General features: G+C 39.0%; 4 protein-coding genes across 4 annotated transcripts; 1 reads left to right on the top strand and 3 right to left on the bottom strand.

Annotated features, from left to right (window-relative positions):
• Window positions 1-3,874: 3,874 nt before the first annotated feature.
• Window positions 3,875-4,980, bottom strand: LOC128263561 (uncharacterized). Its single transcript, XM_052998688.1, has 2 exons — window positions 4,164-4,980; window positions 3,875-3,894 (listed from the first exon to the last, which is right to left on the bottom strand). Exons 1-2 carry the CDS (start codon window positions 4,978-4,980, stop codon window positions 3,875-3,877), a joined length of 837 nt encoding a protein of 278 aa, XP_052854648.1.
• A 4,086-nt stretch (window positions 4,981-9,066) lies between these two features.
• LOC128262924 (NADH dehydrogenase [ubiquinone] iron-sulfur protein 6, mitochondrial) lies at window positions 9,067-9,765 on the top strand. Its single transcript, XM_052997506.1, has 3 exons — window positions 9,067-9,253; window positions 9,352-9,528; window positions 9,588-9,765. Exons 1-3 carry the CDS (start codon window positions 9,122-9,124, stop codon window positions 9,657-9,659), a joined length of 381 nt encoding a protein of 126 aa, XP_052853466.1. The 5' UTR covers window positions 9,067-9,121; the 3' UTR covers window positions 9,660-9,765.
• Window positions 9,766-9,967: 202 nt separating this feature from the next.
• Window positions 9,968-13,426, bottom strand: LOC128262918 (uncharacterized). Its single transcript, XM_052997501.1, has 5 exons — window positions 13,013-13,426; window positions 12,462-12,652; window positions 11,759-11,873; window positions 11,372-11,699; window positions 9,968-11,309 (listed from the first exon to the last, which is right to left on the bottom strand). The coding sequence occupies exons 1-5, from the start codon at window positions 13,060-13,062 to the stop codon at window positions 11,013-11,015; spliced, it is 981 nt and encodes a 326-aa protein (XP_052853461.1). The 5' UTR covers window positions 13,063-13,426; the 3' UTR covers window positions 9,968-11,012.
• A 1,334-nt stretch (window positions 13,427-14,760) lies between these two features.
• Window positions 14,761-16,305, bottom strand: LOC128262403 (4'-phosphopantetheine phosphatase). Its single transcript, XM_052996642.1, has one exon. The coding sequence runs from the start codon at window positions 16,279-16,281 to the stop codon at window positions 15,082-15,084; it is 1,200 nt and encodes a 399-aa protein (XP_052852602.1). The 5' UTR covers window positions 16,282-16,305; the 3' UTR covers window positions 14,761-15,081.
• Window positions 16,306-16,584: the final 279 nt, after the last annotated feature.

Genomic DNA, 16,584 nt, shown 5'->3' on the forward strand with positions numbered 1-16,584 from the left:
AGCAAACCACTGTTCTTACAAATAAAAAAATATTGTATGGATAAACAATATTTACCTATCTATCTTGTAAGTAATCATATAATTTAAAGAGTATCTTTTAAAAAAAAATAGAGATTGTATTGTATTTTTTTTTAGACTTATAAGTGATATTACTTATAATTTTCAACATGACTCATTTGAATCTTATTATAATGACCATAGCAACAATGCCACGCACTACACCACCACTTGAAATATCATGTAAATTTCGAATGTGAACATTGTAAACATTGGTGTCCGGAACGAACAGCTGGCCCCCAAAATAGTGGCAAACAAAGGCACTACAAAGTGGCGCCTTTCTGAGAGAATTCACATGTTCAATTTTATTTTATAGCATAATTTTGTTTACGAGCTCATCTGGGTGTGAGCCACTGTGCGGGCTGTAAAATGTAAAGTGGCACCCACTTGAAAGGCCATGAGTAATTCGGTTGTAGCTTAGATAAGTAGAAACATGGAAATCCATTAAGAAAACAAGAAAATAAAAAGTGGAAAACTAAGATTTATTAAGTATGCTTTAAGTACCTTCTTTGATCAGTGGAGACATAAAAGAGAAATGAAAGAGTAAATGATTTAATGTTTTTTTAACATGGCTCAACTAATTGGAAATAAAAGAATACATATTCGCTAAATTACTACTTAATTAGGTTTCCTTTAGGCAAACTGTATCCTTGAATATAGATTCATGATCGAGTTGCACATTTAAGTATGTACATCAAGGCCTAAGTATAGACCATCTATATTGATACCAATCTCCAGCACCCGATTCGACTTCTGGGCAAACATTATTTCGCATAAACATTGGTTTCCGCTCTCGAAAGCTTCGATATTCAGCACTTTCGGTGATTTTTCTTTTTCCCCAAGATATATTTGATGTTTCCTCATTTATTTCACACCTAACCATAAAGTTGCTCACTTAATGGCAAGGCAAACGAACAGCGCATCTTGGTCTTCAAATATTGACTTCAAGGCATCACAATCGCTTCTCTAAATAAAAATTCATCTAGTGAAAATGCCAAATACATATTTTTCAGCTCTGAGGCATTAGTCAGTTGAGGAGGCAATTAAAGATATATGAATTCCTTTTAAGATCAGCCAAGATGGTTTATTTGCACAAAAATTAAGCTATGTAAACGATATAAACTATTAGCCATAAATGTTTGAGTGCACATACTTATAAGCAACTGCCAGATCTCGAAAAAGTCGAAAAGCAATTAAAAAAAAAGAAGACAGAGAACTGGGCAACTGTCAACAATTTTGATTTGTTTGAGTTGAGGCATTTGCATATGTCTAGATATCATCATCCCTGCCCGATTTCTACGTGCGAAAAATGATAAAATTAGTTTCGAGAATCCCCTATTTTTAGCAATTATACATCTACGTATACAAAGAGATATAGGCAAATTTCTCATATGTTTCCCATTTGACGGTGACGCGTGGGTTCTCAGCAAAACGTTTATTGTAATATATATATTTGCAATAGAAACGAATAAATTAACACACGTTTTTGATCAAAATCTAAAATGTGGAATTTCAAGATTCTTTTTCTTCAAATTTTATTGGCAAGGAGATTTGTCGTATTATATAATATCGTTAAATTTAAGCTGTCACTTAAATCAACGTGATAACACTTAGAACATGACAGGGGATGACAAGCTGTATTTTACAACAAAATATATTTTCAACGTAGAGTTTGTTAGTCAACGAAAACAAGTTAAAATAGCCTTAAAATAGGTTATATTGCCTGTGAAACTTGTGTTTATGACGCTATATAGTTGCAAAGATTTATTAGAGGTAATTAATCAAATTGATGGTGGGAGAAAAACATTTCTGTTTCGGAAATTTACACGGTTCCCAAAGTTAAATTAAATAAATAAAGCTCATTTTGTTTAGCCTAAAACTGAATGTTCTCATAATTAAAACCACATTCCCTATTATTTCTGTAAATTTTACGTGTATTATGAAAATATACAAATGAGTCCATATGTTGAACAACCAAATCCGAAAAACTAGAAGCCAAACGAAACAGCTGAAAATCCCAGAAAACTCTAAAAACTCTATTTTTAATCACATTTTCCGCCGTGACAAGACAAGTTCGAGTAGAGCAAGGCAAAAAAAAAAAAAAAACAAAATAACTAAAAAGAAAAATGCTGCTAAATTTGAAAATAAACCAGAAAGCAGGGCGACAGAATTATACGAAAATAGCACAGCCAGCCCAGTCTCCTGTCCCTTGAGATACCTATTTTTCATGCCAAACAAGCGTCTAAAAATACGTTAGCCCAAAACTGAATCAAGATGCAGACAATTTTTGTATTTGGGGGAAACTTTGCGGCCTAACAAGACAATGGGGATAAAATCAGACAAAGCAAATGCAGTGTATAAATAAAAGAATTAAGCCATTTCCACTACTGTGACATCAGCACCGGACCTGGCATCATCATCACCATCACCACCATCAGCATCACCATTGGAACATGAAAAGGCATTCACAGCACTGTGTTGTGCTTCTGTCTATAAACAACTTTTCCGAATAATCATCCCATAGTCAAGGCACAGTCCACAGACTCAGTATAAAAAGTGATCTCATTGCCCGTTCCACTCATCTGGCTAAGTACGCCGAACAAAAGGCTCAAAAACCTCGCCTATCAGCTCCACACAAAGTGCGATCACACGCCGATCAATTAATTACTAAACATTCGACTTGTGCCGACAATTGTGGCCAAAAGGAAATCCGATTTTTCTTTTGTCTTGGGTGTTTTTATTACAACCAGTCATAGAAGCTAGTATACGATTTAAAAGTTATAATCTTTTGAAATTAAACAGGAAAGAGGTATTTTACCTCAGGAATTGTAAAACAATTTTCTACTGAAAACTTACTGAATCATGGTTACAAAAAATGAGTATAAAACAACCTTAAGTTCTTAAAACATTTAAAAAGCTTTAGAATTATTGAAGGTATTTAAGTTTGTATGAATAAATTTATATTTATTTTATACGATTTTATACGTTAAAAGTTCTGGCTTCAAAAATTATTAATAAATATAAATAATAAAATACGATAAAAAGCACAATAACAAATTAAAAATTTGAATGTATAATTTTAAAAGCATTTTTGAAAGATACGAATTTCCTGCCTACAACTCTTAATTTTTTAAAAACTCTGTTGAAGCAAAAGTGTTAAGATACACAAATTACCAAAAAAAATTAGCAAATAATTCAAATTGACTGTGCAAATATTTTCTAGACCCCACCCACCACTTAAGTGCAAAATATTAAATAACAAATTATCTCATACCCAGCAGCACTTGCGAATTGTTAGAGAGCAAAGGGTATATATATAAATACAATCTATGTGTGTGCATAACAATTCATCGATTCATTTGGCATTCGATGTGTTTGGGGCCTGTATTGGCGATTGCAATTGGCACGATTGCCAAAAAATTTATATTCCGTTTCCATTTTGGCGACAACATTATGTCATTACCTTTGGCTAAGCGCACCCAAAGGTACCAAAATAGCCAAAATAATGTTCGAACCAATGGCACTTAAAACAGCGAAAGGTGAAAGAGACCCAAAGAATCTAGGCCATAGTCTACTTTCGAGCGATGATGTCAGTATGCTGATGCTGATGCGGATGTGAGGTGTTGGGCGGGGGGACCACTTCTGTCTGGGTCAAGTTCGGTTGACATTTACATTCGCTTTTCCCCCAACGCCCGGCCATCACAAAAAATAAAACGCTCTGATTCAACAAAGTTCAATGCTTTGCCAAGAGAAAATCAAATATTTTACACGTTATTTGTGTGTTGAAGGGGCGTTCAAGTTGTCACCTTAAAAAATTCTAGAATGCCGCTGACTCAGCTGCACTTACAAAAGAATTAGTTGATTTTTTAATATAAAGTGCATTAAAAAACACTATCTAAACGTTGGTCTAATCTCACGTCGGCAGACTTGTCTTAACATAAACGATAATATACCTCCCGATTAATATTCAATCACATTTTTATATTGTAATATTTTGGCAATCTAAGAATCTAATCCTTTTCATATTTAATGGTATTTAATTATTTGAATAAATATGTGAAAATTATTATGTCCTGTATGTACTAAACTAGTGGTTCCAAACTCACCTTGCAACTGCAATATCGTCATCTGATATTCGGCAAGCTTCTCGTCGATGTAGTCCTGCGATTGGTTCGCAATAATTTCGGCTGTCGACGGACCGAACTCCTCTTCGTCATCGTAAATCACATAGGATTTAGGTTGCGGAGGCTCCAGTGGTACGCCCACGAAATCGATCTGATCCTGGGCCAGTCCGTATGCTCCCTGTCCTCCCTGTCCTCCGTGTTGTCTCGGTTGTGGCGGAATCACCGGGGCTCCCTGCTGCTGGTGAAAGAATTGCGGAGGAGCTGCTCCCAGTGGATGGTACTGATGATGCTGATGGTGCGACAGTGGCGTCTGCCGATTGCTGTAGCTAAAATCCGAACTGGGGGTCTGGCAGACGATGGGCGATGGTGTGGGCGACAGCTGGAACGAGCTGGTCGGCTGGGCGCCATACGAGTTCTGGTGCTGCAGGGGAGCCGGTCGATAGGGACGTGGTGCCGGCGATGCTCCTCCTCCATAGTAGCCACTCGATGGTGGTTGTGGCGGAGCTGCTGCTGCCTGTTGGTAGGGCGCCGGTGACTGGTTGCCACCTGGCCACTGGGGTCGCGGATGGGGTATATTGGTGCTGCCGCGCTGACCCCTCACCTGGTTGAGTGGTGCCGGCGACATGGCGTGTCCAAAGGGACGCGGTCCCGAGATTATCGGCGGCGGACTGGGCGCAGTCGTCCATGGCGAGGGCGGACGGTACAGGAAGGAGGACGGCGACGGAGAGGCGGGATTGTGGGCACGTGGATTCCAGCCACGCGGACCATTCCCGTACGGCGGCGGTTGCTGCCCGGACATCTTCACAGCAAGCGGTTCAGACTTCGATCGAGATCTTCGGGTTTGGTTTTATTTCGATTTAACGAGCGGATTGGCTATTGTTTCACAAAGACTTTTGGGCAGGGGTTATGGGGTTTAATTTAACATATTACACTGCCAAGAGAATAATTAAAAACATATTAACACTTTATCTTTTTAATAAATCTTTTGAATTTGAATGTTTCCAATTTTGATCTTAATTTGTGGTATTTTAGATTGTATTATTAAAATGCATTATTTGGTTTTAAGGATATTTATAATTGGAAAGTAATTTTTTACATTTTTGTTTAAATACAATTTTAAATAAATGCAAACGTTAATTTCACATTTTAAAAATAGTCTTATTTTTGTCTTTAAAAATTTGCTCTAAAAATTTTAATATAAGTTAAATTTTAAATGAAAGCAGTTTCTATGTAGGGTTAATTAAATTGTATTATTTCAAAAATCTTTTTAGATTTTAAGAAACTATTGAAAAGCAATCATTTTTAAAAACATTTTTAGTCAAAATTATAATCTGGTTGACAAATTCCAAGTATATATGTAAATTCTATATTCTACCGAAGAATTTTGGCATATATTTTCTCATCCATAAAAACTGTGCAAAATCATAAATCATCATTTGCTCATTAGCCAAAACAATCACCTGAACATCCAACCCAATTACGTCAAATGGACCCAAAGAATATCATAAAAATAAGCCAAAGAAACATAAATAAATCATGACCTATTCTAGAAAATAGGTAGGTAGCCAACTAATTTCACCAGACTACGCACATATCCGCATATATTAAAGATATAGATTCTAACGGAAGTGCTATAAACATTTATACAATCTTTAAAAATGGGTCTGACGTGATTGTGCGGCTTTTAAGTCTCCAAAAATTGTTTGGCTCGCACAAAACATTTATTTCACTAAGTTGTCACATATATAAAATATATAGTAAATATATTTTTTAAAATATGTGCTTCTGGCAGATAATTTACAATGTATGAAAATTAACATTATGCTACAAATTGGAAGCGGCAGCCAGGAGAAAAGTGAGCACTCGGGGATTAGCTGCTGTCAAAATTGTTTGAAGGCCTCAAAACTCAAGTGATATATGCTTGGCAGAGTGTCTGTGCGGAAACCTTGGAAGCATCTCAAAACATTGATTTAATATTGGATTCTGCGTGAAAGTGAAATTAGCTGAATTTCAAATACATAATGTACAGAGCGCAAAATGAAATAATTGTTTTTCAAGTGAATTGTGTTGAGCAAACAATTTGGATGTTAAATAGATCAAAGTTGCCAAAATAAACAGACAACAAAATGGAAGAAAATAAGTTTTCTTTTATATAAAATGTTACGCGCTTTTAAATAAATAAATATCAATTTTACACTGTTTATTTCAGAAAAAGTTTTTTGCAGCAAATGTTTTCAAGTCTAAAAGATTAGGATTTCTTAAATTAGTTATGCTGTTTATAAAAAAAACTCATTACCCATATAACAAACCCTTAACATAATTATATATTTAAATATTTAAATTGTCTTTTTAGTTATCCTGATTAAAATGTGAACTATTTTGAAAACGTAAAATAACTAAATACAGATTACAAAATAAAACCCTTACTTTATAAGATTATATTTACAAAAAAATAATACAGTTTATTTTAAATCCTAGTAATGAAGAAAGAACAAAAAATATATATTGCAATATGATTGCTCATATCCTGTCAACACTGTTTTCATTTCTTCTAGAATTTTTTCCAAATTTTTTGCACAGTTTCGCAGCCAAAAATTGTTCGTCATCTGCTTTCAATAATTCAATTCCTTTATGGATTTTCCAAAAAACCAAAAACTGCACAGTGTAGGCGGGTGGGTTGTGTTTGTGTTGTGTTTGTGTTGTGTTGGGTGGTTTGTGTAGTTATATGTGGATCAGTCCACCATCGGCACCACTTAAAAAGCACACGTCCCGAATCTCGCAGCACCGCGACGAGGGAAAACTCATGCAGACTTTTCACTTTGCGGCGGCGGTTGTCGGTTGCTTTCGAATTATTCAAAAATAGAAATGAACTCAGTTCGTTAAACTTTCGGTTCGTTCGGTTTTCGGAGGCGAAGGAAAGGAAACCATGCCGAGAAGAGCAGAGCAAAAAGATGCATGCTTCACTTTATTCTGGGACCACTTTTAATTGCCATCCACTTTATGAGGCGAACCTCTTTGATATATCCATATTCTATCGATTCATAATTGCGCTGAAGCACATTCTAATTTTCGTTTCGTTTCATTTTTCTCGCACACCGGAAAACGTGGAAAAACACGTTTTTTCCAAATAGCACTTCTCGCACTGTCGATTATGTAATCCGTGGAAAATTGGGCATTTATCTGTGCTTTTTTTTTAATGGGATTTTGGGATACACAAGGTATGGCAATTAATTTGTAACATTACACACCGTAAATTCGCTTTGATTTTACGCCAGAATTCTTTGCGCGAACAATTCCAATTCAATTTCTATATATGCGTATATATAGCGGCGTGTATATATGCATATGGATGGCAGGAAATAAGACTATTCAATGAAGATTATTTAGATGTTGTAGAGGAAGAACCGAGAACAACACTCGACGAGCACGAAACACTAACTGAATGCGTTTCCCAAACGCAGAAGATCTTTGTGGGGGAAATTTCGAAAATTTTCGAATTTCCGAAAGAGATGGTTCGGAAGTTGCGCACGAAGATTGGGCTCTCGGCTTTTTATGCCGGCTTTTCTATTTGGGGCGCATGCTCCAAGGGAAAATTGTGATCTTTCTGCATTCTTTGTTTACATCCCTTCATTCTAAACAACATCTAGATGAGAGGGAAATCCACAAAACTTGGCATGCTATACAAAACATATGCCAAAAGCTAAGAATCTCAATGAAAGTCTAACATCAAATATAGCAATCTAACGTAAAAATTTAATTCGGTTGTACTTTACTTACCGAAAAGTCCATGGCTTTGCAATAGCGTTGCGTTCTATCTTCGGTCAACCAGTTGAAATGAAACTTCTTTTGAAAGGAGCACCTAAGTTCTGTTGATTTCCGTATGTCCTCAAAATATTGGGAAATCCAAAGAACTTAGGGCATTCCTTTCTTAATCTGTATGCAAAAAGCTGCAGATCCCTGTAAACAATAACAATACTAATATTTTAAATACATATATGGTGTTTTTATCTTACAATAAAATCAATTCCATTGTTAAAGTTTAGCCATCTTGTGATTATGAGTTTTCGGGTAAAAAAGATTTTCTTGACGAAAGTTGGGATCCATCTTGATATCAGAGTTATCTGGGAATTGAATATGTAAGGGGTTCCATTGTGATGCCATGAACTATGTAGGTAAAAATATTTAGAGTTTATTTGTTTTCTCAAGTAAAGAAGGACATACCATAAGACTTAATCAGACAGAAAAAAAACTTTGTGATCAGCAAAACTAATGGTACCTCATAAGCTTACCATTTTCTTAAAGCACATTACTCTGGGTAATGTTGAACACTTTGCCTTCTGCGAAATCATGTACATCAACTGGCACTCAAATATGCTACAATTAAGCCTATTTTACAAATTAGGATGAAGAAAAACTAAAAAGCCACCGGCATCACTGCGAAAAGCAAAATAGTGTGGCCAAAGAGAGATTAAAACTTAAGTGTTGGCAAACTTCAAAAAGGAATATAAATTATATGCTCAAATATATAAAACTATGAACAACTACTTGCAAATCATTTTAATTTGAAATATTGTAGAAAAACTTCAACTAAACTAACATTCTTATTTCCGAGACGCAAAAATAAGCACCCATATTCGAAATTATCAGACGAGAAATTTTTTTTTATGTTAGAGTATCTTACAGGAAAATACAATTTAAATAAAAGGCGGAATATTTACACAAATAAGAGGTTTTGCATAGGCTATTAAAATATTCAAGCAAATTTTTAAAATTAACTAAACCAGGGTATGGAATTTAAATAAAGTTTAAAATGGCCAGTGTGACCGCTTAACGCTAAATGTTAACTAACATCTGTGCTGTTAACTGACTGCTAAGCCAGCTGACAGGCACAGGGTGGTTCCTGTCACAATACAGTGTGAGATAAAATTTGTGGTAAAAAAATGGCCAGCAAGCAATTGGTAAACAATTTGGCCAAATTGGGCCGTTCTCGCCAGAACTGGATGTCACCCTTGGCCACAGTTCGCAATTCCAGCAGCCGCAGTGACGTCGAGAAGGTCACCCACACCGGCCAGGTGAGTTAAATCGAGGAATTGGCAAACCAACCATCCTGCGATTACGCAAACATTGTGTGGAATATGTATTAAAATAAGTAAATTATTGCGGATTTTAGGTGTTCGATAAAGATGACTACCGCAATGCGCGGTTCGTGAATGCCAAGCGGTACGTCAACGAAAACTGGGGCATCAAGCTGATCGAGGAAGTGCCGCCCAAGGAATGCACCGAACGCGTTGTCTTCTGCGACGGCGGCGATGGTCCTTTGGGTCATCCCAAGGTCTACATCAATCTGGTAAGATCTATAGCTTACTATCTAGAAATACAACTAATTGGATGCTGTCTTACCTGCAGGACAAACCCGGCAATCACATCTGCGGCTACTGCGGCCTGCGTTTCGTCAAGAAGGACGACCATCATCATTGAACCGATGGCCCGTAGCTAATAGCTTGTTTATCCTGTTGCTCTAGTTTAAACCCAACTAAACTGAATAAAATAATAACTGAAAAAAGGCTATCACTTGGACAACATAGTCAGCTAGAAGAGAAATCCTTTTTACCTTTATTTATCATGTAATCGTAATGGAACTTCTTCACTTTGGCTCAGCGAAAAAAGCAATCGTTCCTCTTTGACTCAATAGATATCCAGAATATTCATAAATTGTTCTCCATATAAGAATATTTAGAATCAGGGACCGTAGAAAAACACCTTCCCAAAAATTCCACATCAAAACATTACTGCACAACACAATTTATTTGCATGTTTCTTGAATGATAACTAATGCGTGTATGCATTGTGTCCTCTTTGAAAGTTAGATCGGATAAAAATAAACTTAAGCATTACAGATAAGTAAAACTAATAAACAAAAAAAACCGAATTGTAATTCAAAATACTGTGAGTTGAACTCGGACTGCTCAAGCAGAAAGTAGATCAATTCACCACGCGGGTGTGTTTAAGTATAAAAATGTAGAGTATAACTAACAAAATTAACGCAATTGCAGATATAAGTATATAAACTTGATTGGTTTTTGCCTGGTAAGCGGTAATGTATTGTATAGTGGTTCCATATATTTTTGTTTTCGCTGCTAAAACACTACGGGCACTTTAGATGCTGAATAATCGCAGCATTGAGACACAGATAGTACCACGAAGAATCAATACAATAACACAATAACTGCCGCCGTTTCGGCGATTGTTACTTGGTTTGCTTGGTTTTGTTTTGGATGCCAGCGCTTTAGGGGATTGCATTCAATCCGGATCCAAACCTGCTGGCCTGCTGCTGCTGCTGCTCCTGATTTTGCTGCAGCAGCTGCTGCCAAAACTGAAAATCACACGTTCGCACCGCTCAACACGAGCCATCTCCGATATTCCGTCTGCAAACCCCATATCTCCAATCGATTGGGGAGTTCGAGCTTGGCCTGCGGAGAGCCCTGGATCTGGGAACAGAAAGTGCGGCGCCACCGGGTTTAGGGCGCCTGTCTCACATAATATATATGGCCGAATCGATCATTGGATATAGATCGCCGGTCAATAAAATCATGGTCAATAATCGTCGTCATCTGTTGTCTCAAGTGCGTTTCATCTAAAACACCAAACACTAAGGAGAATGTAAACTAAAATGTAGTAGGTTCTAATTTGGATGTTGTGTGGATGCGGGACTACTATGTTGCCAACGAATCGCTTTAGCTTATCCTCATACTGTTGCTGTTGTTTCGCTTTCTTTTCTTGCTGCAGCAGAGATCGCTTGTCTTGATTGGGGCAATAGTTGTTCACCACTGGTCACCAGAGGTTACGTGGCATGGCGTAGCCTTCTTTTGTCACGAATATGTTGCGTTCGCCTTGGGCCGCCATTGCCACCACCTCCTTCTTCTGCAGCTGCTGCTGCTGTCCCCTTATTTTGGGTGCAGCATCTCCGCCATCGTGGGTGACAGTGGTCTCCTTGCGCCCGTCTATCATACGGGTCACGGTGGTGGTCTTGTGACCAGAGGAATCCTGAGTCACCTTGGTGGTCTCATAGCTGCCGTCCGGCTTGCGCACCGTCTTGGTCATCACGCTCTGGCTGAATAGCTTGGGACCCTGGCAGAAAACAACATCAAATTAGTGATCTATTCATGAGAAAAACCTCTCATTCTGCTCACCTGATAGTTGCCATCGAATACCCCGCCGAAAGGAGTCATTCCACTGCGCGGCAACATTGGAGTCATGGGCGTCATGATGTCCGGCTTGTTGTTCATCGGCGGACGTGGCGGACGAGCGCACGACTTGCTCTCCCCATCGGCGGAAATGGTTCCATGGATGCGACCCATGATTATCTCCTCATCCGTGAGCTTGGCACCCCGAGCGTAGCCCTTGCGATAGCCATGCTGGTTCGATGGCAAAATATGGCCCATTTCCAGGTCGCCTGGTTCAGCCTTCTCCTCCGGATTCAAACGCTGAATAAGCGAATGCAACTGATCGGCATAGATCCTGTAAACAATAAGTTTGTTAAATCTTCTCTGGTTTCAATATAAAGTCTGGTTACTTACTCGCCATCCAGGTCGGTATCCAGGGATAAGTCCTTTTGCTGCTCAAACCTCTTCAAAATCTTGCTCTCGAAGCCCGGCTTCAAGAAGTCCTCCTTCAAGTCACGCTCAAAGCCATCTGAAAACGTAAAATTTTAAAAATTTGTCTAGAATAAAATTAGCCAAAAATTAATGGTAACTATTTAAACAAGACTTTGTTTATTGCCAACCTTTTGCCAATACTAAAGAACCCTCTGCCAGCCTACTTAAATACAATTACTTATGGATTACGTGTCGTTTAGAAAATTACTTTTAAATCGACCAATTACATTTGTTACCAAGTTTTTGTTGTTCAAGTCAATTTAAAAACAATTTACAAAAATATTAAATATATAATTATTAAATTTACAAGATAGTCATACTTAAGCAGTACATTTAAAGCACAAAAAAAAAAACATTTTAAATTAAAACCTTTTTAAGAAATATAAAACTTTTAAAAAATTAAAGGGATATCAAATATTAATAATAATAAAAAAGCAATCAACTTGAATGTAAATCATGAAGTTATGAATTTAAAACTACATACATGATTTATTTATTACAAGACTAACTCAAGTATTTTCATATTCAAGGAGGTATAGTTTTAAGATAACATGTATATTTTTATTTTAAATAGTTATAAAATGTAGGGATTGATATAATTATATTAATGTTTAAAAGGACTTACCTTCACTATCGTTGAGGGACTCCAGGAGTCGCTGCAGCTGGCTCTCGAAGTGCTTCTGCATCTCCAGCGGACTGGTGAAGACCTGGAAGGCGAACTTGCGATCGTCGTCGAAGAGTTCATCGTCGGTTTCGGCCTCCTCGAACCACTGCGGCTTCCGGAATTCGTCCTTATTGGAAGCGGAAGTCGAAGAACTAGGAGACACACAGGTAGAGAGAGAGAGAGAGAGAGAGAGAGAGTGGGTGGAAAAGGGGGAGGCATGAGAAAGGGATTTCCATTTCCATTTCCATTTGCAACCCTCGGGATTTTCGCAATACGCGCAGCCTCCGTTTTCTCGGAGAGAGAAAAGCGGTCGCTTTTCCCGTGTGCGTGTGTGTATCCTGGTGAAAATGTATCTATCATGGCAGGTGCCTGGTTATCGATCCGTCGGTTGCCGTTTGCTTGAAAAACGCCGCTGTATTCGTATTCCGGGGGCCCCCCATATTAATAGATTGCACTCCCTGCACTTGCATAATGCCTTATCCCTTGGCCCACCACCACATCGTAGTACTCACTCCGGCTCCTTTTCCGCCTCCGACTTGAACATTTTCCTCAGAATATCCATATTCCTGAATAGCAAATCGCCGATTAATAATCACTTGGTTTTCGGGGGCACCCACCAAAAAACTGAAATGCCTGACAGAGCGCAAAGCAAAGTGAGTTAAGGAAAACTAAAAGAACCAAAACGACGCGAGTTTTAACTGTTCCTGGGCTTCCTTTTTCCGCACACCGATTTATTGTTTATCTATTGGGGATTTTTTTGCATTAATTTTCACACACGACCGTCAAAAACTGACAAACAGCTGAGAACTGGCAATTCGAAGGGGTGAATTCGTGACACGACTACCGAACAGCTGATTATCGATTGTCCAATATCAGCGATATCGATAGTTATGCTGTTAAAGTCACGCCGTTCTGTTAGAATTAAAAAAAAAAGCCGTTAAAAGTTTACAAAATTTACCTGTTCTATTACTGAAAATTTAAATTGAACCTTTTGAGTGATTTCTGTAGGGTTATTGTGTTTTAAGATTCATTTTGGTTAACAATTGTTTTTATGTTTTTCTTTTTTATTAATTACCAAAACCAAAGTGGTACTTTGAATTTTAAAGCTCAATTTTAACTTATTTTAAAGAATACTGGCGCAATTACCCCAAACATTTTTTTCTGTTGAGGAAGGGCAGTTAGACACTTAACTGACTGAACTGTTTTTCCACCTATCCCCTTATCGCAGTTACAATCATCAATTCCGCAAAGAAAGTCTATATTTGTAGATCGAACTAGCGTGCACTTCACAAACCAGAAGAATGGATCAACGTTATTTTCTGTCTGTAATATTTTTGCTCAGCGGTACTTTCAATGTTCTGGTGGTAAAATGGGCCAACGAACATCACTTTATTGGCAGCGATGGAAAGCAACACAGATTTCAGCATCCGGCGGTTTTCACCGAGGACTTGAGTGCGGAGGATGCAGTTGCTCCTGATAGTCGACCAGAACCAGAGGAAACTGAGGGTCAGCCAGAGTGAACTTTAATAAGAAATAATTCTTTATTGAGCTTAATTGAACTTAATATTATTTATTGCTAAAAAGTATCTTTCGCCAACTAACTCCAAATATATTATTGGGAAAAATCTATTGATATTGTCATTAAGTAAAAAACTACCACTTATTCAATTTAATACTAATTAGTCTTTTCTAAAATCACTGCATTTTTGATTATTTATTTAAACTTTACATTGTTCCAAATCATATAAATAAAACTGACTATTTGCAGTCAAAAAATGTTGCCTATGCCCTAGTGCCTATTTTTTGATATTAATGACATATAATCTATAAATAAATTTAATGGCTTTTACCGCTTTGTTGTGTGAAACGGAATTAATTCTTAATTCAGCTTGAGATCATGGACTTCGCAGCCAACAGTTTCCTGGTCTTGGCTTCGCTTGATCTTATCTAGCTGTCCGCTTATCAACCAGTTATTATGGTGACTGCCTTCTTTTTGGTTTTATTTCGAACACGCATATAAGAGATAAGTGAGTTAGCAAAAGGTAAGAATTGGCACGCACCACAGGCCATATATGTAAATGCAAACAGACATTATCCAAGATTTATGATGGGAAATGTCTGAGCCCTCCGGTCTGATGAAATGTCAGCGCTGGAAGCTTCAAACCGCAACCTTATCAGCGCGTAATCCACCGCTTATCAAAATTGCATTCCATATACCCATGACCGATAATAAACCGCCGCGCCATGATAAACAAAAGGCTTTGTTATTATATATTCTTGTTTTTAATTATTAAAAGTGTAGCTGTTTTATTATATGGGTGAGGTGACCACGAAAGCACTTGCATTAAGATTATATTTAAACACATACGAATCTCATCGGTAGTTCGAAGGGATAGGATAGGATTGGATTGTGAATAGTGGGTTTTTTGTGGATCATAACAATAATTTCGAACTCAACAAGGACCCCTGGCTGGTGATCAGATCATCATTATCATCATTATCATCATCATCATATTCTTGGGGCGGGGGGCATGTTTATTTGTGTCAACAGGGGATAACAATGGATGCAGTGGCTCCTGGACTAGCTGGGCGCAGCCGTTTCAAACTTGCAGATGACGGCGAACATGGCCTCGCCGCCCAGGTACTTGGCCAGCCACCGGTTCTTGATCACGGCCAGCTTGAGCGTTTCGCACCCGAAACGGGCATTCAAGTTTGTGTGCAGGGCCCGTCCCATGCCCTCGATCACGAGCAGATCAGTCTCATTGGCGGCGATGGCGTCGCACAGCTCTGGCGGCAAAGTGCGCATGTCCAGGCAGGGACCCGTCTGCCCGTTGGCGTAGACCAGCAGTTGTCCCTGGGACCAGGCCTTCTCCAGTACTCCGCATTCCCGTGCGCAGTCGTCCAGCAGGGATCTCAGCTCCTCGCTGGTCACATCGTTGAGAGCGGGTTCACTGTTGGCGCATAGCAGCACCTTGGTTCCTCTTTTCAGAAGTCCCCGCACAAAGGGCAGGACGCCCAGGACAACATCCACGCCGCTGTTGTCCACAAAGACCACGGCGCACTTGTGCGGCGCACCCTTGAGCCGCTTCAGCCAGTTGTCCAGGTTGTCCAGCAGCCAGGGCCGCTTCTCGATGCGTTCGAGGGCCGAATGCAATCCGAAATTGCTGTCCTGCTCGAGGATATTGGATATGGCCTGGGCGCCCCAGTCGAACATGTTGCCAGCGAGCACGCCGCGCACCAGTTCCGTCCACCGGGCATCCTCATCCTCCAGGGCATCCAGTTCCTCGAGACGCTGCTTTAGCCGCGCCACTGCAGAGGCATTCTCCATTCTCTTTTGGCTGAGCCAAGGATCAGCGAATCCGTAGCGCCGCAGCATTGTTTCATTTAGTTGCAGGAGCTCACTGGTACCGAGCACAACTTTTCCCCGATTAAGGGGCACGTTGCGTTGATGCTCTTCCAACCGCTGGAGGTAGGCCGCCTGGAACTGATCCGCCCGCTGCGGTGCCGTGTGATCCTCCTCCTGTGATCTGGCCGCCACCTTGGCGAATTTGGCCACCATGTCCCGGAAGCAGTTGAACCAGTAATCCGCCGCCTTTATGTCCGTGTTCAGGTCCAGGGTATCCGGCTGGTAGACCGCCGGATCCGGCAGCAAACTCCGGCTGTGCATGGCAACGCGGGATGACGCGAGGCGATTGACTTTTAGCGCAGAATTGGTCCCCGTTTTTGTAATTAATAAAGTTTTGTTAAAAAGTTGGTAGCATGTCAGTGTGGCCAGAGGCATTGTAATATGAACTATTCCACAATCGATATGTCGATGCCTTCAATTTTTGTGAGGTAAAAGCGATAAGATTTCTGACTATCGAACTAAATAATCCCGTTATTCAAATAGTGGGCGCGCAATTTTAAAATATAGTCGAAAGTTAAATGGATAACTGTTCACGCTTTCAGGTATCAATACTTTTCTAATAAAACAGTGGAATAAAAAGTTATTATTATAAAAAAGATCAATTACAAAAAGGTTTTGAATATCTAAGCAACATAAATCCAAAACACATTAAAAACTCTTCAGATTCTCTGACAGCAA

Source organism: Drosophila gunungcola, unplaced genomic scaffold (genome assembly GCF_025200985.1).
Source record: "Drosophila gunungcola strain Sukarami unplaced genomic scaffold, Dgunungcola_SK_2 000001F, whole genome shotgun sequence".
In the NCBI taxonomy this organism is placed as follows: Eukaryota; Metazoa; Arthropoda; class Insecta; order Diptera; family Drosophilidae; genus Drosophila; species Drosophila gunungcola.